General features: G+C 31.0%; 1 protein-coding gene across 3 annotated transcripts; it reads right to left on the bottom strand.

Moving 5' to 3' along the window:
* Window positions 1-6,826: 6,826 nt before the first annotated feature.
* Window positions 6,827-21,700, bottom strand: LOC143079602 (dual specificity protein phosphatase 22-B-like). Of its 3 annotated transcripts, none has more exons than XM_076255022.1 (6): window positions 21,676-21,700; window positions 18,484-18,587; window positions 16,415-16,531; window positions 14,859-14,983; window positions 13,854-14,025; window positions 6,827-10,185 (listed from the first exon to the last, which is right to left on the bottom strand). In XM_076255022.1, the coding sequence occupies exons 2-6, from the start codon at window positions 18,502-18,504 to the stop codon at window positions 9,760-9,762; spliced, it is 861 nt and encodes a 286-aa protein (XP_076111137.1). In that variant the 5' UTR covers window positions 18,505-18,587; window positions 21,676-21,700; the 3' UTR covers window positions 6,827-9,759. The 3 variants fall into 3 exon arrangements, with proteins under 3 accessions (XP_076111137.1, XP_076111135.1, XP_076111136.1); XM_076255020.1 differs by having other exon boundaries at window positions 21,579-21,689; XM_076255021.1 differs by lacking the exon at window positions 21,676-21,700 and adding an exon at window positions 21,547-21,645 and having other exon boundaries at window positions 18,484-18,589.
* Between the last annotated feature and the right edge of the window lie 411 nt (window positions 21,701-22,111).

Genomic DNA, 22,111 nt, shown 5'->3' with positions numbered 1-22,111 from the left:
ACGGGTGCCACATGTGGAGCAGGATCTGCTTACCTTTCCGGAGCACATGAGAACACCCCCGGATTTTGGTGGGGTTCGTGTTTCTTAGTCTTGAGTTTTCTATGGTGTGTCTTGTGTACTATTAATTGTCTGTTTGTCGTTTTGTTTTTATAGCCATGGCGTTGTCAGTTAGTTTTCAATCTATGAGTTTTACTGTCCCTCTGGTATCTTTCGCCTCTCTTTGATGAGTTTCCAAAATCACTTAGATCGTGAGTCGATTCCACTTTTAGTGGACGTGCTTATCCTAGAGTACATCATATGATATAATTTTATTTGAAAATTAAATATTATTGATATGTTAGTTTTCTGAAAAAGTGTTTTCATAGTAAAATGTTGAATTATTAGAAGCACTGAAGCTTTTCTACTCTTAACATAGATTACCTTCGCTATATGTTGCAAATAATCGGAATATTATGTGATTAATCCTTTTCAGCTTTGTATTTGATTCGGTCTGTCAATTAGTTACCAACGCCACTGGTGAGTTTCATGAAGATGAAACGAGCGTCTTGCAAATGAAATCTATTCAACTGATATATATTTACTGACTTTTTCTCCTGTTTTTGTTTTGTAATTGCTTTCTCGTTTGTATTCCCTATTTCTCTTTCTTACATAATTACCAGAATAGATTGCCTTCGCTATATGTTGCAAATAATCGGAATATTATGTGATTAATCCATTTCAGCTTTGTATTTGATTCGGTCTGTCAATTAGTTACCAACGCCACTGGTGAGTTTCATGAAGATGAAACGAGCGTCTTGCAAATGAAATATTTTCAACTGATATATATTTACTGACTTTTTCTCCTGTTTTTGTTTTGTAATTGCTTTCCCGTTTGTATTCCCTATTTCTCTTTCTTACATAATTACCAGAATTGTACACCAGATTTTTGAAGCTGGTTGAATAGTGACTATTTAACGTTTCAGTATTGTTGAAGTTTCAGTAAATATTACTGTACTGAAGGTTCTCCTCCAAACAAAACAAAAGTGCCACTTAGAAACATTTGCCTGTTTTATCTATTTAAGATATGCATTGACCTAGATATAAAGTTGCAACTCTATCGAGTGGAAACCGGAGGGTTATGTCAGTAGTGACTCTGCTTCTTTTGGTTATACAGGTATTAAAGTAATAATGTATTTGGATTCCTAAACTGTAAGTCTCGATTGTTAATGTACATCATAAATTATTTAACCGAATAGATAAAGGCAAGGTCTAAACCGGAGGGGAAATGGTATCTTTTATATCTAAAGCTCTTAAATCACATTATCATATTTTTGACTTTTACATTCTTTTACATATCTGTTTCGTATAAGAAGAAAGCACACCATTATCTAGGCTTACCTCTAAATTAAATGTAAAACATGAGAATTTTCACAAAATTACGCAAAAATAAAAGCAATCGCTACTTCTTTTTTTGTCCTTTGCGAATTGAAAGACATATGGGCAATTCGATGGCTGATGAATTTATCTCACACAAATCACCTATGTATTATTTTGGCACTACTTATAAACAATTATAAACAGCTATAATATAAACTCTAATACAAGTGGGAGGTTAAGCTAGCTCAAAATCAATGTTTAATTCACCATTTTTTGGATATTGCAGTTGTTTTTACGTATTCTATGTGCTCCGTTAATTAAAAGCTTGTTGTTTTATCAGTTTTTATGGACTTCATTGATTTGAATTTGTCTCGGAATTCTGTATTTCTCATACTATTTGGACATCTTTCCACTGTAAAAACCGGTATTGCTAAGTAGTGAATTGTCTTATTTTTTCTGTCAATAATAAGTTTTACCAATGCGTTTGTAAATATTAGAAAAAAGGATATATTGTTTAAGAACAAAAAAAGCATATTGGTTTAACGTGACTTGAAATATTTAATATACGTTTGAAAAAAATACTTGCGTCATAATGTATAATTTTCTGTTCATATTCAAATTAATATTAATCAATTTACCAATATTAATTAATTATAACAGCAGCATATTCAATAAGCGTACTACGTTCACGTTTGCATATTAATTGAATTTTCAATAATCCTATTCTTCGTTTCATAAACGTTAATAAAAAAATAATAATACTTTGAGTTACTCAACCTTTGGATTCAACTTTCTACGCCTTAGTGTCTGCTTTTCTTCTTCTTTCTTTCTCTCTCAGTATTTTTGAACAAAAACAGAGCTATTAAAGTTTATCAGTTATATGGTCTTGTTCAAAGAATCATCAGTAAATGGTTTTCATAAAACACATGGTGTAAGAAAGGAGAAATGAAAACAAAGTAACCCTATAATCAATACTTTCAAGTCATTCAATTATCATTATGTAGTAAGTCAGTCTTTAACAATGGTATTTACTAAATAGTTAACACATTTTGAACAGAAAACCGAAATATTTAACGTACTTGTGTAGGATTTCATAAACTGTACCTTAAGACATAATATGGTAATCAAAAGATTTCCTAAAGGTATTCGATCAGCGTGAGGAAAATCGTTTCTAGCTAGAAATATTTGGAATCACTTTAAAAAAAAAATTAAAACGACATCCTAAAACCTTTATTACGTTTTTTAAAGATAGGAATTTATTCACAAGGTAAAATAAAGTAAAACTTCGCTCCAAAGTACAAACTGATGTCTTACATCTCGAATTGGTTTTATGTATGAACAGATTTTTAATGAATGTCCATAGGGAAGACTACAAAAGAAAGTACGCCAAAGTTGTGCAATGTTAATAAATACCTAACTCATAAAACTCTGTGACAAAAAAGTGCATGCAAAACTTATGCCAATGCGGATGGATCAAAATCGACATGACGGGTCCTTTTTTGTTTTTTTTCTAATCCAGTCTTGCGTTCGTGTTATATTTGCATGAAATGAGCAGTTTCTCTTTAACTGATGTTTTTTTGTGAGAATCGGTCTTTTTTTCGTATGCAGACGGGGTTATTTTTCGAGTGAAAGTACATGACAACAAATCGATATACCAGCTGTACTCCTGATTTTCAAACTTATATTTATATGATAAACAAGTTTGTACCATAATAGACGCAATTTTATGATAAACAAGTTGGTACCTTAATCGACGAACAATTTTCTTCATTTCATTTTAATAAAGTAAAGATTGTGTTTTCTTCGTCCAGATTTTTTGCTCACTGCAGTTTCTTATAATCGTACTGCTGTATAGAGAAAATATAACGAAGATAAAAGGCCTTCGCAACCATTTTATGAACGTGACTAAAGAACAATGTCACTTCGAGGACTTTGAAAGAATAGAATACTTATTTGACAAATAAACAATACGTTTATCATGGAATAGCAATAAGTGCAGGTATGATCAACTGGAAACACCTACCGCGTTACTCTTAATAAATATATTGATAAGTCTACAAGTGTGGACACATATGAGTGTGGATAGTATGTTTGGATGTTTGACAGTGTCTTATGACAAAAGGAGTTCTATGTTTTTCCTATATATATGGTGTTATTAGTTGTGTTGCACGATGACAAACAATCTGACCATAAGGAGTGTTGTTTATTTATTATTTAGTTTTTATGTTCAAGACGGGCATGGAAGAGACATTAATTGCATTAGTTACCAAATGATTTAGATAGAATATGTTCCCCAACTTTGATTTTGGATACATTTTGTAGCTAGGAGAGCAATACATAATACATTTTTCTAGGTTTATTTTTTCATGTGTTTTTTTTCTAAATGGGAGATGATATCTAGATTTGAGAACATGATATAAGGAGCCTGTAATTCAGTGGTTGTCTGTTACATATTCGTTTTCACTTATTTTTTGTACATAATTAAGGCTGTTAGTCTTCCCGTTTAAATTGTTTTACATTGTCATTTCAGGGCCTTTTATAGATGATTATGCGGAATTGGCATTGCTCATTGTTGATGGCCTTACGGTGACCTGTAGTTGTTAATTTCTGTGTCATTTTGGTCTCTTGTGAAGAATTATCTCATTGGCAATCATACCACATCTTTTTTTATAAGTCTAATACTTAATGAATAAAGAACTACGATGTGCTAGTTCCATATCTTTGATTGATTCTGTTAAATTTATTCATAACTACAATTGCAATAATATGTGGACAATTTATATCTTGGCATGTTTTCTTTTAGACATAGTCGATAACGACTATATTTCAATCTATATGAGTTTTTGTTGTTGGATTGTCGACTCATGGCGGTCTATCCCACACCTTCTGTTATAAATTAAAACATATCCTCGTAATAATATAAAGCGTTACAGATTATATATAATGCTGGTATGTTGCCTCGGACTATTTAGTGGTTTTAACCTGGTCTTGGTGGGGGCGGGGGGGGGGGGGGGGAATCGAAATGTGGACCTCATTAATAACCATTATTATACAAGACTTTTGAAATGAGTAATTCAGGCAAGCTAACCTCGTGTGTTGTTTCTAATTAATCACAGGGAAGTTTAAGTTGTTATTTGGGGGGGAAAAAAAGAAGTTATTTAAGAATGATTTCACATACTAGAGTCATCTTTTTATTTTGTGGAAATTAGGTGTACATAGATCTCAAAATTCTGTGCATTTCAGCTCTAATGTATGTTCTCTATCTATTATGGTTTCAAGATATTGATAAATGACAATTAATACATTTTAACCATGTTTTCCTTTTTGTTAAGTTATTTTAGCCATGTCAGCCATTTTGTTGCTTGTGAGAAATAAAAAAAAACAAAAAAATATATACCAGCTACAATAAAGAAATTGATCAAATGGTTTTGAAGGTTTCTTCTTATGATTTATTGAAATTCAATCCACCAGACTTACAAGTGAGAAGTTTGGCTAGCTATAAAACCAGGTTTAACCCACCATTTTTTACATAAGGAAATGTCGGTAGTAAGTCGGGAATACGAATTTGCTTGATGTGTTTCAGCTTTTGACTTTGCCATTTAATAAAGAACTTTCTGAGCATTTTAAGCTCTAATGTATGTTCTCTTATCTATTATGGTTTCAAGATATTGATATATGACAATTAATGCATTTTAACCATTTTTGCCTTTTTGTTTTGTTATTTTAGCCATTGCAGCCATTTTGTTGATTGTCAGAAATAAAAAAACAAAAAATATATACCAGATACAATAAAGAAATTGATCAAATGGTTTTGAAGGTTTCTTCTTATGATTTATTGAAATTCAATCCACCAAACTTACAAGTGAGAAGTTTGGCTAGCTATAAAACCAGGTTTAATCCACCATTTTTTACATAAGGAAATGTCGGTAGTAAGTCGGGAATACGATAGTTGTTTTTCATTTGCTTGGTGTGTTTCAGCTTTTGACTTTGCCATTTGATAAAGAACTTTCAGTTTTGAAATTTCCTTGGAGTTCAGTATTTTTGTTATCTATCTTTTTAGGCAATGTGCAAATTGTACCATCACCTTGCTCAATAACCAGATTTATAATTTAATGCATTGAGGGATAAAAGTCAAATCGATGGAATACACACCACAGGTAATTTAATTTGATTCAAACTAGCTTTGTGGAGAAAAATTTAAATTATCGGTAACAATTACTTCCAAAAAGCAAATGTATGCATGGTTAACTTCAATGCAGAAATTTCAAATTCTTGCAATGAGTGCACACACTAACATGTCTTGTCTGCCTAGCATGTCTTGTCTGCCTAACATATCGTAATCAAGGAAGCTATTAAACCAAGTGTTCCAAATGGTGAAGTTGAAATACTACCTTTGCTGATTGTGTGGACGTCATCATGAGTTGATCGACCATTATGGAATATCCGTTTAACAGATGATAGCGAATATGTTCCAATGTCATAACTATAATCCAGTGCCCTTTTCATGAATGTGACTTACCAATAGTTATCAAAGGTACCAGGATTATAATTTAGTACGCCAGACGCGCGTTTCGTCTACATAAGACTCATCAGTGACGCTCATGTACCAAACTAGACTTGTTATCAGGTTTGTACTATCATAAGCAACATGATGGGTGCCATGTATGGAGCAGGATCTGCTTACTCTTCCGGAGCACCATAGATCATTCCCAGTTTTTGATTGGGTTTGTGTTGCTTAGTCTTTAGTTTTCTATGTTGTGTTTTGGGTACCATTGTTTGTTTGTCTTTTTCCTTTTTAGCTCTGGCATTGTCAGCTAATTTTCGATTCATAAGTTTGAATTTCCCTTTGGCATCGTTCGCCATGTTTTTTTAATAAGCTATTGAAAAATGGAAATGATTTCAAGGATGACAAATGTATACATGGTGGAATTTCCAGAACATAGAGCATCTGAATACAAAGTATGAAGTCTTCTACCTTCACCCTAAGGAAAAGTAAAAATGGTGGCACTAATAAATATAGATAAAAACTATTGGACATCAGTCATTATCATGTTTTGGCAGCATGTACTTATGTAAATCAAATTTACAAAGTATCTACCCTGCCAGATGCAGAAAATAATAATAACTGTTGAAGAATTTTTTTTTTATGAATAGAAGTTACTGCTTTACATACAATTAATTTCAATTTAACTACAATAATTAACTTATTTCAGGTATTGTTATATTCATCACAAACAGAATTATTTGACTCGAAAATTTTAATAATCATCATTAATCGCTTTTTCTTTTATACTTGAGTTTTATTCCTTAGAATGAAGCTGATAAGGACTTATTTAATTACAATGGAATTCTATACATTTTTTCAACATTGTACTTTTTGGCCTTTTTAACTTTTTTGGATTCAAGCGTAACTGATGAGTCTTTTGTAGACAAAACACATGTCTGGCGTAAATAGAAAATTTAATCCTGATATCTATGATTAGTTTATTCTTTACCTGAGGTCATTTTACATTCATAAAAATGCATAATAAACAAACATACCTCATTTAAGATGTTGCATAGATATCAAGTAAAATGAACAGTCTAAAAACATGATTGCTTGAAGCTCTGGCTCTATATATACATAACCCATTCTTTTAAATATAAATTAAAATATATCACATATAAATAACACTAAAACTGTTTTTTATCTACTTAAACAAAACATTAACAAAGAATAAATAATTTTGAAGACATGGTTTAGGTTCTGGGCCACACGGGTGTCTGGCCAGCATCAGTGTAAAAATGTTGAATGAGAAAAAAAAATCCATGTTTGGCAGTCAAATACAGAAAAAAATATCAAAAATCAAAATTTTGCTGTGTTTTTTTTTTTTTTTTTTTTTTTTTTTTTTTTTTTTAACGATTACAAATATTTTTTTATTTTCTGATATATAAATACCTAAGTAGCACAGGTTGCATACTTAGGGACTCCTGTATATTAACAGCCTCACTTTACCAGGGGAAAAAAATCAAATGTTTATCATTCAAATACAGAAAATATAAAAAATATAAATTTTGCTTTGTCTGATACCTCTTAATAAAAAAAAAAGCTTTCGGAAAATTACATGTAAGTTTGACTCAGTGATTTAAGTTTTTAACCACAAACTGTATCTCATTACAATGTAAAATGCTAAAAAATGTAAGACATCTTTTAGTGGGGGAGAGGGGAATCTGAATTTAACTCTTCATGGCATCTCTTGATTATGATGAAACTTATGTAAAAGTTTCCTGATATTCAATGCTTGTTTGAAAAAGGTAGGATCTCTAAGTCTTGCCTTTGCCAATGTTATTGCAGGCAGCACAAAATTCATAAAAATTAAACCACAGTATTGTTATTTACTTAACTGTTTGGTATTCTCTTCAGTGGCGGATCCAGCCATTTTAAAAAGGGGGGGTTCCCAACCCAGAGTAAAGGGGGGGGGGGGGGAGTTCCAACTATATGCTCCCATTCAAATGCATTGATCGGCCAAAAAAAGGGGGGTTCCAACCCCCGGAACCCCCCCCCCCCCTGGATCTGCCACTGCTCTTTAATCACTGATGACTGAATCTACTACAATGTCAAACTAACTATTGACTAATTACTGAAGATTTGAAAAGTAATGGTTCCAATATATGAAATAGTTTGTACATGTAGTTAAGCTATAATAAATAGACAAAATAAAATGTACTTCTTACGTCTTTTGCAATCACAATGCCAAATTCAACATGTTCAATTAAAATATGTATGATCATCAAAATCTATATATTTAAACCTGGTTTCAATTTATTGTAAAGACATGTGACACTACAATACAAATATTCATCACAGTATAAAAGATAAATTCTAAAAATGTAATATAGAAATATTGGGTGTATATCATTCCACAACATTGAATACTGCCATTTTTTTTTATCTAACAGAGGTAATCTAATGAATAAAGGCAGCAGTAGTACACCGCTGTTCAAAATTCATAAAGCGATAGAGAAAAAACAAATCCGGGTTACAAACTAAAACTGAGGAAAACGTATCAAATATAAGAGAACTACGACACAACAGAGACATAACACCGAAATGTAACACACACAGAAACGAACTATAATGTAACAATGACTTGGTACAGGGCATTTTATGAAAAAATGGTGGGTTGAACCTGGTTTTGTGGCATGCCAAACCTCCCTAATGATTAATTGTGAAATATGAATAGGAGCTGTGGTAATGCACCATAGAAATTAAACCAAGCATACCAAGCACACATTAAAAGGACCGTTGGAGGTCACATATTTTTTTAACACATCAGACAAGTGACACATGTCCTGCATCAAACATACTGGTAATAGTTAAACATTAATTTGCATTTTCAGCAATATTGCCTTAAATATATGTTGGACGGATTGAACATATCATAACTTATTTTATAACCTAGGCTATTAAAATATTCTACAGACTTCGATTTAGACATATTCTTCAAATATTTGTTTACATGTGACTTTATTTTTCACAGTTCAGATTAAAGAAGACAGTGCATGTCACACATCCTTGATTTTTTCCACTTATTTATTATTTTAAAGTTTTAATCATCTAAAACAGCATCTGAAGCTATTATTATATGAAAGTAAAATAGAAATTGTGCTACTGTCAACAGTTTAACAGATAAAGTCTGATACTGTAAATTCAGAAATTATTGCGTGCATTTATTATTGCGATTTCTTAATTAAAGACTAAATTGCGATTTTAATTTTTGCGATATTTAGAAAAGTCCTGTTTAATTCTTATTAAAAAAAGTTCAAAATGCGAGTTTAAATTATTGTGATTACAACCCTGTCACAGTTTTTCACAATAATAAAAACATCGCATTAATTTCTGAATTTACAGAAACCCTAAATTGAAAAAAAAAAAGTAAGAGAGACCAAAAGTTGTTTAACTTGTCTCATCAGATAAAATCTTTGTAAATATTTAACAAAGGAAACCTGAGATGAGCCACAAAATATCAAACAGTTTTATAATAAATTCTCATATCAAATGATCTTAAAATATTCAAAACCAAAATAAAAATTGTCTACATGGAACAAAACATTGCATCAAAATTTCTGAAAGATCTTCTTTAAAAAAAACCTGAATTATCAGCAGACTTGTATATTTTGAAGATTAACTGTTCTCATAGATCCTGTAGATACCTGAACAAAACATTGTACAAAATGTCATGTACAATTGATAAAACTAGTTATTGCAAAATGTTCTATAAATGGATGATAAGTTTATAATAATATTCTAAGACTAATAGTAATAAATATGCTCTTTGTAACTAAACAGACTTAAATTTACACTAGAAAATATAAATACCGATTTCCCTTAAAAATCCAAAACCTACAAAATCCTGATTTATCTTAAAGCACTTTCTTAGCACGTAAACAAGCATAAGCCTCATCAATGTCATCTGTCAGACTATCAAAATCTACAATTTTATTTCTATTGGTCTGAATACTTTGGAGATCGTTGTTGTGAGATAAAGCACTTGTGGTGTCTGAGATATTAGTAGTCATATTTTTTCCTGAATTGTCTCCCTTTGTTTCCATTTTAGCTTCCTGTTTACTTTGTTCTGTCTTAGTTTTCGACCCTGTACTTTTGTCATGGTTAAAACCGTTTACATTGTTTGTCTTGTATGCATTATAGGGTAGAGGGTATAACCCATCATCTTTTGTGGGACTTCCATTTAAAACAAATTTCTGAAATGAATTCAAATTAATTTGGCACTCTTTGTAATCATTGTCTTGATCTGTCTCTGGAAATTTCTGCCTTAACTTTTTTTTTGCCTGAAATAAAATGAAAATAGCAATTAATAAATTACAAAATTAACAGATGTTCTCAGAAAACCACTCTAGTTCAAAAGTAGAAACTAAGACCTTTGGATATAACACAGTGATATTACATCTTTTAAATCAATTTTTAATACTTTGAGATAATTCAAGTGTATCACTATAAGGAACCAAGGTAACCTCCTTTAAATTTGAATTTTTAATAGACTGCTTAGTGATTCATATCAAAGAATAATTCAAACTAGTTTCTGTCTAACATACCCACTGATTGACAATATTTATTCAGAAAATATTTTTTTTATGGTCACAAGCCTATGCAGAATACTTTGTTAAATTTTGAGATTTCTTTTTAAAAGTAACTAGTTTAATCTCACTTCCTATTTTACCACATATGGACAAAGGGACAAAACTCTTGCCTTTAAAGAAACACCTACTTGAAATGTTGATTGACATTAGTCTACAATCTAATATAATTGACCATAGATGCAATATGATAAAATTGAGAAAGGAAATGGTGAATATGTCAAAGCGACAACCACCCGACCATAGAGCAAACAACAGCCGAAGGCAACCAATGGGTCTTCAATGTAGCGAGAATTCCCGCACCCGTAGGTGTCCTTCAGCTGGCCCCTAAAATATGCATAATAGTACAGTGATAATGGACGTCATACTAAACTCCGAATTATACACAAGAAACTAAAATTTAAAATCATACAAGACTAACAAAGGCCAGAGGCTCCTGACTTGGGACAGGCGCAAAATTGCGGCGGGGTTAAACATGTTTATGAGATCTCAACCCTCCCCCTATACCTCTAGCCAATGTAGAAAAGTAAAAGAATAACAATACGCACATTAAAATTCAGTTCAAGAGAAGTCCGAGTCTGATGTCAAAAGATGTAACAAAAGAAAATAAATCAAATGACAATAATACATAAATAACAACAGACTACTAGCAGTTAACTGACATGCCAGCTCCAGACCTCAATTAAACTGATTGAAAGATTATGTCTTCATCATATGAATATCAGGTACAATCCTCCCGTTAGGGGTTTAGTATCATACTATCATAAAATATATGAGAAGAACATAACCCGTGTCATGCCAACAACTGTTTTTTTAGAAATAAATGTGTTTAGTTCCGATGCAAAGACCCTATCAGTGAATCAATGTTAAAGCCAAAATATGCAATCTTTAATGACCTGACAACAGTATCGTAACTATATCCCCTTTTAATAAGTCTATTTAAAGGTTTTGTTAGTTTCTGAGGAGAATACTGACATTTTTGTGCTTTATAAAGAATATTTCCATAAAATTTTGGATGTGAAATACCTGAACGTATAAGATGTCTGCATGTTGAGTTATATTTACGAATTATTTCCTTATACCGGTGATAAAATTTAGTAAATGTTTTGACCAGTTTGTGATATCGAAAACCCTGGTGTAATAATTTTTCAGTAATACATAAATTTCTCTCGCTAAAATCTAATACATTGTTACATACACGAGCGAATCGTACAAGTTGAGATATATAAACACCATAAGATGGTGACAAGGGAACGTCACCATCTAAAAATGGATAATTAACAATAGGAAATGAAAAATCATCTCTTTTATCATAAATTTTTGTATTAAGCTTCCCGTTTATGATATAGATATCAAGATCGAGGAAAGGGCAGTGGTCATTGTTATCATTAGCTTTATTTAAAGTAAGTTCTACAGGATAAATTTCTTTAGTATACATACTGAAGTCGTCATTATTTAGAGCCAATATATCATCCAAATATCTAAAAGTATTGTTAAATTTTTGTATCAAATGTTGTTTTGATGGGTCTTTGCTAATTTTAGTCATAAATTGTAACTCATAACAATACAAAAACAGGTCCGCAATAAGTGGTGCACAGTTAGTCCCCATTGGAATTCCAATAACTTGACGATATACGGAATCTCCAAAGCGAACAAAAATGTTATCAAGTAAAAATTCAAGTGCATAAATAGTATCAAAGCATGTCCAATTGACATAGTTCTTTTGTTTATTGCTACTAAAAAATGATCTAAAAGAGTTTGAACATATGTACTCGCATTCCGACTTTTTAAATGCCCAGTTAATTAGGGATGTGAATTTTTTCTTAATAAGAATATGAGGCAAAGTGGTATATAGGGTAGAAAAATCAAAACTTTGAACAGATTCAAAATCACCAATATATGCATGCAATTTATCAAGTACTTCCAACGAGTTTTTGACACTCCAAAAGTAATTAATTCCACTATTTTCAAAGGCCTTATTTGAACAATTTATTATCAGGTTTTTTATTGTACCAAGTGTACTAGTAAGTAAAACAGACAATTTAGTAGTTGAACAATGGCTGGAAGATGAAATAAATCTATATTTGTAAGGTTTTTTGTGCAGCTTCGGAAGCCAGTACATAGTTGGGACTTTCATTGTGTTTGGTTCTGCTTGTAAAGAAGTAGCTAAAAGTTTATGTTTGTTACAGATGTCGTTTTCTGAAAATGAAGTCAGTTGGAATGTTGGTGAATTCGTGATTTCCTTTTGCAGAACCTCTATATAAAATTTACGTCAAACAATAATGATATTATTAGCAGCTTTATCAGCCGGGACAAAAACAAATTCCTTGGCTAGTTCTGTTAGTTTATTTTTGATACGCGAAATAGGGTTTTTATAGTTTTTGTTGAGGGTAAAATGTTCTTTAAAATGTTGTATTCGAATATCAACTATCTTCATTACTGAATTAAAAAAAGAGTCCAAAGATTTTTTGTCAGCTTTTTCCCGTTTTACCCATTTCAAACAGTAGGCGCGGAGTGAGTCGTTGATGATATTACGACACTCATTCCAGTTAACAGTTGACGGGGGACGATATTTAGGACTCTATTACAATTGAATAAACATAGACAAATATTCCAGAAAGGTGAATAAATCTTATCTCGTTTTGCTCTGTTAAAGTCACAGAAGGTGGTAAAGGGGGGTGCTTGCACGAAAAAAACGTGAAATAAGACATAAATTCACGTTGAACGTGAAATAATTTCTGTAATGAACGTTGCACAAAAAATGAATACTTTTATTTGTACCTTTTGTGACTGAGTCACTGTCTTCTTGTATATATTAACTCTTTGTTTTACTTGATATTCCCGATTGAGTATACACATTTATGATATAATTGGTTTACGGCTTTTAAAAAAGTATTTCTTGACGATCCCTGCCATGTGTTTGAATTTTATTTGAAAAATACAGAGCACGCAAAATAAGACTTTGAAAATCACTATGCACGTAAAATTAAATAAGCAGAACACGTTGAACGAGGCACCCGTCTTGCACGACTGAACGTCAAATAAAAAAGTAAAAACACATTGAACGTGAAATAAAAAACGGCGATCACGTTGCACAAAAATAACCCTTTACCACCCTAGTCACATCATAATCTTATTTTTTTCACATATATTTTAATCTATGTACTTTTTTAATTATTATAATAACTTTTAATAGAATTGTATAACTCTGATAGAAAAAGAGGCACAGCTCTTTAATAAGAAAAGAATTCCCCCATAATTTGCGTAATCTTTTCATTGTTAATACATATATTAGAACAATATCCATTTTAAATTATTATTATGTTTATTCATTCTTGAAAAAGGTGATAAAAAATCATTACCTCTTGTAAGTTTTCATTCTGATATTTCATCAGTTGTTTTTGAAAACCAAAGTTAGGATTGGCACCATTACGCACACCTCGTATACTGTTTACAGCTTCTCTCCATCCAAGTGGTGTCACAGTCATGATGTATGCAGCAGTAATAGTTACACTTCTAGATACACCAGCAAGACTGAAAATAAAGATTTGCAATACTACTTAATATGTTTACTTTCGTGTCTTTGCTTATAATTGTATTCATCTCCATCATTTCAAATATTTCTATTGTTATAGAAGGACTCTTGAATTGCATTGCCTAGCATAACAGAAATGGTAGTTACATCAATTTGACCACAAGTTTCTGATAATACTTGGTTCTCTTTTCTGATCTGGTAAATTTTATATCAGCCAATCAAACAGCTGCCTTTAAATTTTTGAACTTTTAAATGCTTTCAGTTCAATTCAATTCACTTCAATCATATTTTGTTCATATGTTCCAGTTTAAGAGAGAGGACCTCACTAATGTTGTTATAACTTGTGTCCAATCCCTTTTGCTAATTTTGCAAATAAAATATGTTTAAACTAAAAATAGCAAATAATAAAACATCTGGCCAATCACAATGATTATATTGTATAAAATTCCTGATACACCAGCCAGTGTTATCCCGAGGGCCTTTGCATCATGGTACAAATGAGATGCTATAATCTTAAATGTGATGCTATATGAAGTGGTTTTCTTATAGATAATGTTGGATGTGATGCTATATTTTTTTAGAAATAAGATGGTATTATATTTCAATTACCCCTGTTTACCAGGATGCTCTATGAAATATCTGGGGAGAACAATGCACCCAAGTAATGACAGAAAATTTGCACATCTCACAGTTTTAAAACTTGAGTTTTCAAGTTATCAATCTAAAATGCCAAAACCATTTCTAGGCAACTCTTTATATTGGTCTTTTGCTGAGTTGGAAAAAATTCTGATTATCCGAACACAATGAAAATCTAATAAATATATATCATTACCAATGAACTAAAACACCGCCATTGTTGAGACGAGCATTGTGAATAAATTCAATGCATTCTGGGAAAAACTGTATAAGTTCTTGCTGTGAATTATCACTGGCCACAATACACAGGTATTCTTTATCCTGTGAAATAAAATGAATATTAAATATGCTTTTTAAATCATGTATTTCAATCCAGTATGACCAGTGCTGGCAGGCCAGTCATGGAGAAGACAAAACCTTTTCCCCATGATCTTTAAGGATGTTCGCTTGTCCTGTTTGGAATTTTAGTCAGATTTTCAGAATCATCTGGTTTTTATCAATTTGAATGCCTTAAAAAAATTTGCCCATTGACCCCCATTTTTCTTTTTATACATCTTTTACATGTATAATTATATGCCATCTGTTAAAGTCTTATAAAATACTTGTTATTTTCAATAGTTTTTAAGAACTTAAACATGTCAATGATAAAGCTATGAAAAATCAAGAGAGAACATTTTCCTGCCAAAATTTAAATGGCCAATATCTCAAAAACAAGCACAAGGTCCTACATATTTTTTCCGCTATTTTGGTTCCTTTATGAATCCCCTATCAATACAGTGTTCTCCCCGGGCCAATATGACGCTGCGGTGCCGCAGCGCCTTCATAATATTTTCGTAGATCCCGCAGCGTCTTAATTGGCCGCTGTCCCTTAATACTTAATCCCGCAGCATATTAATTTTCACATTTTAATTATAAATGTTGGTTAAAATTGTCAAGTTGCTGATCACCGCTGAGAGGTCGGTCAGTGTTACGCAATAACTGATAACAAAATAACAATATCTTGAACCAATAACCCTAGAAGGAGCAGAGAGTACAGATATTTTGACTTCTTTAATTGACTGAATATAAATAACTTTTGTGTTTAAAATCAATCTATTTCATATATTCTTGTAATTCATTAGTACTCTGCATTATTAAACACATAACACAATGCATTAAAATTTATATTGCATGTCATGATTTATGACTAATTGCTTAAGATCACAAAAGTTCACTCTAAAAAAAAGAGTTACGTGCCCTTGAATTTTGCGCCTTAAAAAAATCCTGGGGAGAACACTGCAATATATAGTAATGTTATGAAAAGCTTATTATTTTGAAGCTGAGTAGCGAACTTCCTTAACAAAAATTATTTTGTTCATTAAAAACTAAAACCAAAAAAATGATAATAACATATATACAGAATAAAAAAAAAAAAAAAAAAAAATCAAAATAAAGTCGTACTTAGCCGACTCAGCCACACGCACATCACCGTGATGCCAAGTATCGAGACTGGCAAGCCGTTTTTTGACTTTGGGCCGATGTATAAGGTAATTGCAAATATTATATAGATTAAAGAAATTATAATTGACAAATCTGAATTATTATAGCTAAAAAGCAGTAGTAAATAGCCAATAATTCACATGATTAAATAGCTTGGCTGTCTTATAAAATCTGATCTTGTAAAATTTTGAAATTACAAAATGTATTATGTATTTTGAGAATGTGTGTAAATGTATACATTATATAATCGTCTGTCAGCTGTTCTACCATTACCTCATGTAATTTTTTAGCTTGGTCATGTATGGCTAGTATATGTGTAATATTATTGTCAGCAAGCTGCTGTCTATCTTTGGCATCTCTGAAGTTACCAACAAACAGGCCAGGTAACACCTGAAAAAAACTAGAATTGTTTAAAGGTGCTACTTTTAGTTTTCTCTTTTGAATTGTTTTAAGACGACGATGGAAGTTTTTAACAACCTTTACTGGCTATACAGCCTTCACACTGTCTGTTTAAGTTTGTCATTTCATGGCCTTTAATTTATATAATCTTTATTGCAAAATTACACCCATGAGGGTCAAGCAATACAATCAAACAATAATTTTATACTATACAATGCAATACAGTGAAATACAATGTAATACAATGAAATACAAAATAATACAATACAATATATAGAATAATAGAACATTAGAGTTCAATTATAAATGTATGTAAAAAACACCATCATAACCTTGCCTGACACGGGTCTGACTCCCTCAGTTCTAAAGACTGTTTTATGAAGACTCCAATATGACAAACAAGTTCAGGGATGGGGTTTAGAATGTGTTTAAGTTTATTGAATGCATCAAGATATTGAAATAATGGTACATAGTCTTTTAGATAAGCAAAAAGATTAGAACGCAAAGATAAGTTAATGTCACAATACAAAAAGAAATGAAATTCATCATCTAGGACTTCACATTTTTTACATAATCTTTGTGCTCTTGGAATGTTTCTGTACCTTCCTAATTCAATGCCTAGGGAATGATCACTTAGTCTAAATTTTTAGAGTAACTGACTATGTATAAAATTATTGCAATTTAAATATTCCTCAGACTGACAATTATTTTTTAATTTCCCATAAAGACAAAGTTTGGATGAGGAATCCATTTTTGAAAGTTTAATTAAAGTATTTTTTTCATATTCCTCTGAAACACACTTTTTTTATATTACCGGTACATTTTAACATGTTTTTTGATTGTTTAAAAGGTACATTATTATTAGAGTAATTTTCTGGGTTTATTTTCATCTCTTTAAAAATTTTATCTGCAAATGAGTACCAAGAATAAATTCCTTCTGAATGTAAATTTATGTTTGTTTGTAGAGATTCTTTAACCAGGGGATTAATATCATTACAATTTATTCTATAAAAATACATGAGTGTTTGAGTTTTTATATATGAGTCCAAAGTAAATCTACCTAATTCTGATCTAGCACCTATGTTAGTGGCTGTCTTTTTCAGTCCTAATACTGCTTTACAAAATTTAGAATGAACCTTCTCAAAGGGATATTTTTCTGCTAATGCAAGAGTATCACAAAATGTATTATTTACTGCAGCTCTATTAGATGCCCTAATAGCTGACTACGAGGTATGGGCTTCTCTCATTGTTCATGGTCAAACCGTGAGCTACAATGTATAGTTGTTAATTTCTGTGTCACATGGTCACTTGTGAAGCAGCTGCTGTGAAGAGTTGTCACATTGTCAATCATACCACATCTTTTATTTTTATTACCCTTTAAACCAATTTATCTAAGGAATGATTGTAATATTTTTTCTATGAAGAAATAACGTTAAAAATGTGGTGCACACTGAATAACCTGTGTAGCGGGTTATTTTAAAGTGTGCACCACATTTTTTATGTTATTTTGAATAGACAGACAAAATATTACAGTCATTTCTTATAATTTAATTCAAAATTCCATTTAAAGCCTTAGTTAACCATGAAAAAACGATGATGACATCACAGTCACATTACAAAATAATGTCTATGGGCTGATAAACAAAACAACGTCAGCCAATCAGATGAAGCTTTACATCAAAATTAAATTATATTGTTTTGGTTTTTTGGCATCCAGGGGAAGTCAAACAGATTTTTGTTTTTCTTTGCTGAATATATCCAGAAGTTTATAGATCTTAATTCAGACATTTTCCTTATTATCTTAGACTTAAAAAATAAATTGTGAATCCCAATATAAATGTTGTATTTATTTTTTTTTATAAATTTGTGTATTTGGATAACTTTCTCCTTGACACTTATTTATCCTAAATCTGTCCTTGTCTTACATCATGTTTGCAATTTACCTTATTCATACCATTCCCCATTATGTTCAATTTAATGAAGGCAGTCAGCTGTCTGTTATATCTATGTTAACTTAACATCATAGCTGGCAGCTGTGATTCTCATCCTGAAAATATATTCATGTGATATAACATGCATGATGTAAAACAAGTCTATTAAATTACTTTGACTTTATTATAACATTGTACATGTACAATTCTTAATAATTCTTCAACATCAATTCTAAACAGACTTCATTTCAGAAAAGTACAGATCAAAATACATGAAATAACAGTGTTGTAATTATCACTATCATTATATTCTACTTTATACTTCATTTTTTGTACTTACATACATGGTATATATGAAATATTTTGAGAAATAAAAAGTTATTAGCATCTTTATTTGGTCCTGGCATTGTCAGCATTTCCATTTGTCAGGTCAAGCTTTTTGAAGATTGAAACAAAAAATCTACACATTTTTTTCTTATATTAATGTTTTAAAAGATGAGATCTTATAATCTTTCAAATTTGATATAAATCCTTTTACAAATGTTTTAGAAATAAAAAAGTTATAAGCATTTGTATTTGGTCCTATCATTGTCGAATCAATTTTGGTCCTGTCATTGTCAGCGTTGGTCAGGTCACGTTTTCAAAAGCTTTTAAAAAAATAATCTTTATTTTTTTTCTAAAATCTATGTATTAAATGTTTTTTCTAATTAAGGTTCATCATAACATATGGACAAATATGGCTGCATTTTCAACTCAAAAACTACTCTGTGTACAGATTTACCTGTGCAGTTTAGAAAGTTTTAAGGCTTGGCATCCACTAGATTAGTCCAAATAATTATGATGTCTTGGAAAGCTATTTTAAATTTTTGCTTTGATGCCTTCCTGCGTCGATGTAAGGCGTCAAAGAAAAAAAAAAATATGATAACCTTTCAAGATGTCATAATTATTTGGACTACCACTAGATATATAAAAGTTAGATTTATTTTGCATAACAGAAAGATAAAATCATTTTTGGATTTTGATGGGCATTTCTGTACACAGAGTAGTCATGGTAGTTTTTGAGGTGAAAATATGGCCATATTTGTCCATTTTTTATGTTTGTTATGATGAACCTTACTTATATGTTTCAAATTGGAGGTAAACAGGTTAGGAATAACCACCAAAAGGTGGATTATACCTCTATTGACGTATAATCCACCAATTGACATATCATGGTATAAACCAATTGATGTATAATTATTTGTTTTTCAAATCAAATTATTCAACCAAAATGGAGCATAGTTTTCTTAAAACCATATTATGGTAAGAAAACATGTTTAATATAGTGACATACTGCATTTAATCATTAATTGTATTAGTAGTTTCTTCTATTGTTATCTTGTCAATTCTTGATTGGCAAATTAACCACTAATCTCCTGTCAATGGACAGCAATACTGTCTGCAGTCATGTGATTATGAGTACAACTCCACAGGTGAATGAAGCTCTTTGTCAATACAATGTACTTGACTTTCATTATTAAAAGTCAATTATGGTCAATAGTACAAATGTTTCAACAAAAGAATTGTTGTACACATGCATTCTCAAGAGATGCAGCAGGCTTTGACAAAACTGAAACTTTAGGACTCAACATTGGTCATAAAATAGGTTATAAGTTGCAAAATGATGCTCCTATTTCCATGATCTCACACTAGCAGTTTATTACAAAAAAACTTGCTTTATACGTCAATTGGTCTATACCAATATATGCCTCAATTGGTGGATTATGTAACATAAAATATTGTCCTCCATGAAATATTGTCTGTTGGACAAAATTTCATATGAAATATTGTCTTAAGACACCATTTCATATGAAATATTGTCTTAAGACACCATTTCATTATGAAATATTGTGCTTGTCCATGAAATTTTGTCACCGCCTTAAAGACAATATTTCACTATTAAATTTTGTCAATGACAATATTTCACTATGAAGTTATGTCCATGACAATATATCACTATGAAAACGTATTTCCACTTTCAATATGACAAAGATACACCACTCTTTCTAATTTGTCTTCATGAATCACAAGTCTTTTCATAACTTCATTTGATTTCTTATCAAAACTTTTGAAATAAATTTCATTGTTCTGTATACAAAGGAATTAGACTTTCTTCTAATTACTCTCTTCTGATTTTCTAAAATTCCTTCCGGTAAAACTTTTAGCATACATGTGATGGACTGTGAAACTCATATCAGGAGATTTGGAAATTTTGGTCAGGAGATTAGGACTCAGATCAGGAGGTTTTTTATCGACATAAATTTTGTCGTAAATGTAAACGTATGATGTAGAAATGGTGTTTTTCTTCAAATTGTAATATGTTTATAGTACCCTTATTGCATTTCTATTTGAATGAAAATAAAATATTAAAAAGAATCTTTTTCTTGTTTTGTTTTGTTTTTGATAATTGAGTATTCAATGCTTGCAAATAATTCATTATATTTATTTATCTTATCTGTATAGATTTGTATAGAAAGGTACTTACATGTATATTTGTAACATGATAAATTAATAAGAAAAATAACAAACACTAACAATAGTATTGCATGGTTTTTAAGCATTATGAAAGTCATATTTCTAGAAAACTTAAAAGTCTCAAACAGTGTAAAATGTTTTGCTTTACAATTATACGTCAATTGAGGTATAATCCACCAATTGGTGGTTATTCCTGACCTGGTAAATATTAATCCTTTGAGAAATAAACAAAAATGTGTACACGGATACCCCATCTGCACTATCAGTGGACCATGAATATGGTATAAAATCTCTAATTTGGCATTAAAATTAGAAAGATCATATCATAGGGAACATGTTCACTAAGTTTCAAATTGATTGGACTTCCAACTTCATCAAAAACTATCTCGACCAAAAACTTTAAGGTTCATGTGGACCCTATGGCTAAAATGGCCGTATTTTCACCTCAAAATTTACCAAAAATCATAATGCCCATAAATGGGGCATAAAAAGTAATTGGCATTTTTCATTTTGGTTCTGTCGTTCGGTCCAGTCATTAATGTAACCTTATGAATTGTAACTCTGATATATTGTTTGTGTAGTATCACTGATACCTGTTTCAATATCGTGTTTTTAAAGACTAATTTTAACCAAAAAAAATCTTCAATCTTTGTCGTGATGAATACAAAAATAGAAAATCAACAAACAAACCAATAATGTTCAAGGGAAACAACTACGCTATTTCCGGTACAAAATCAATCTAAATACCAGAAACAAATAAAAACTGTAAAATAAAAAGAGGGAGCGAAAGAACTCATAACTATTTGTAGCAAGTTTACTTGACCATATCGGGAAATAGGTATTTAGTCGGATCTTAACACGTACTTGTGATTTGTTTAAAACCGGTTTTGATAAAAAATAAACGAAGAAATGTCGAAATGTTCAGGACTTAATTAAATCCGTATTTCGGTAAGATGGTGCAAGCATACGATTTTTATTGCGTCTTACACTTTGAGAAGCGATCAATCTTTAACTACTTTATTCAAATATTGTGTAAATCGTTAATTATGAGCTATGAAAGTCAAGTGGCTTGAGCATTTTTCTGAGGAACTTTTAAAAATTTGCAAAGAAATATTTTTACCATTAG

Source organism: Mytilus galloprovincialis, chromosome 6 (assembly GCF_965363235.1).
Source record: "Mytilus galloprovincialis chromosome 6, xbMytGall1.hap1.1, whole genome shotgun sequence".
Lineage (NCBI taxonomy): Eukaryota > Metazoa > Mollusca > Bivalvia > Mytilida > Mytilidae > Mytilus > Mytilus galloprovincialis.
Note: the sequence above shows the minus strand (reverse complement) of the source record. Positions and strands in the feature narration are given on the sequence as shown.

Excerpts from the sequence above, each read along its gene's own strand:
- LOC143079602 (XM_076255022.1), bottom strand. The coding sequence starts at position 18,504 with ATGGGGAATGGTATGAATAAG. Across the intron at positions 14,984-16,414 it reads AAGCTAAAAAATTACATGAG|GATAAAGAATACCTGTGTAT; the intron begins GTAATGGTAGAA and ends TTTATTTCACAG. Across the intron at positions 14,026-14,858 it reads GGCGGTGTTTTAGTTCATTG|TCTTGCTGGTGTATCTAGAA; the intron begins GTAATGATATAT and ends CTTTATTTTCAG.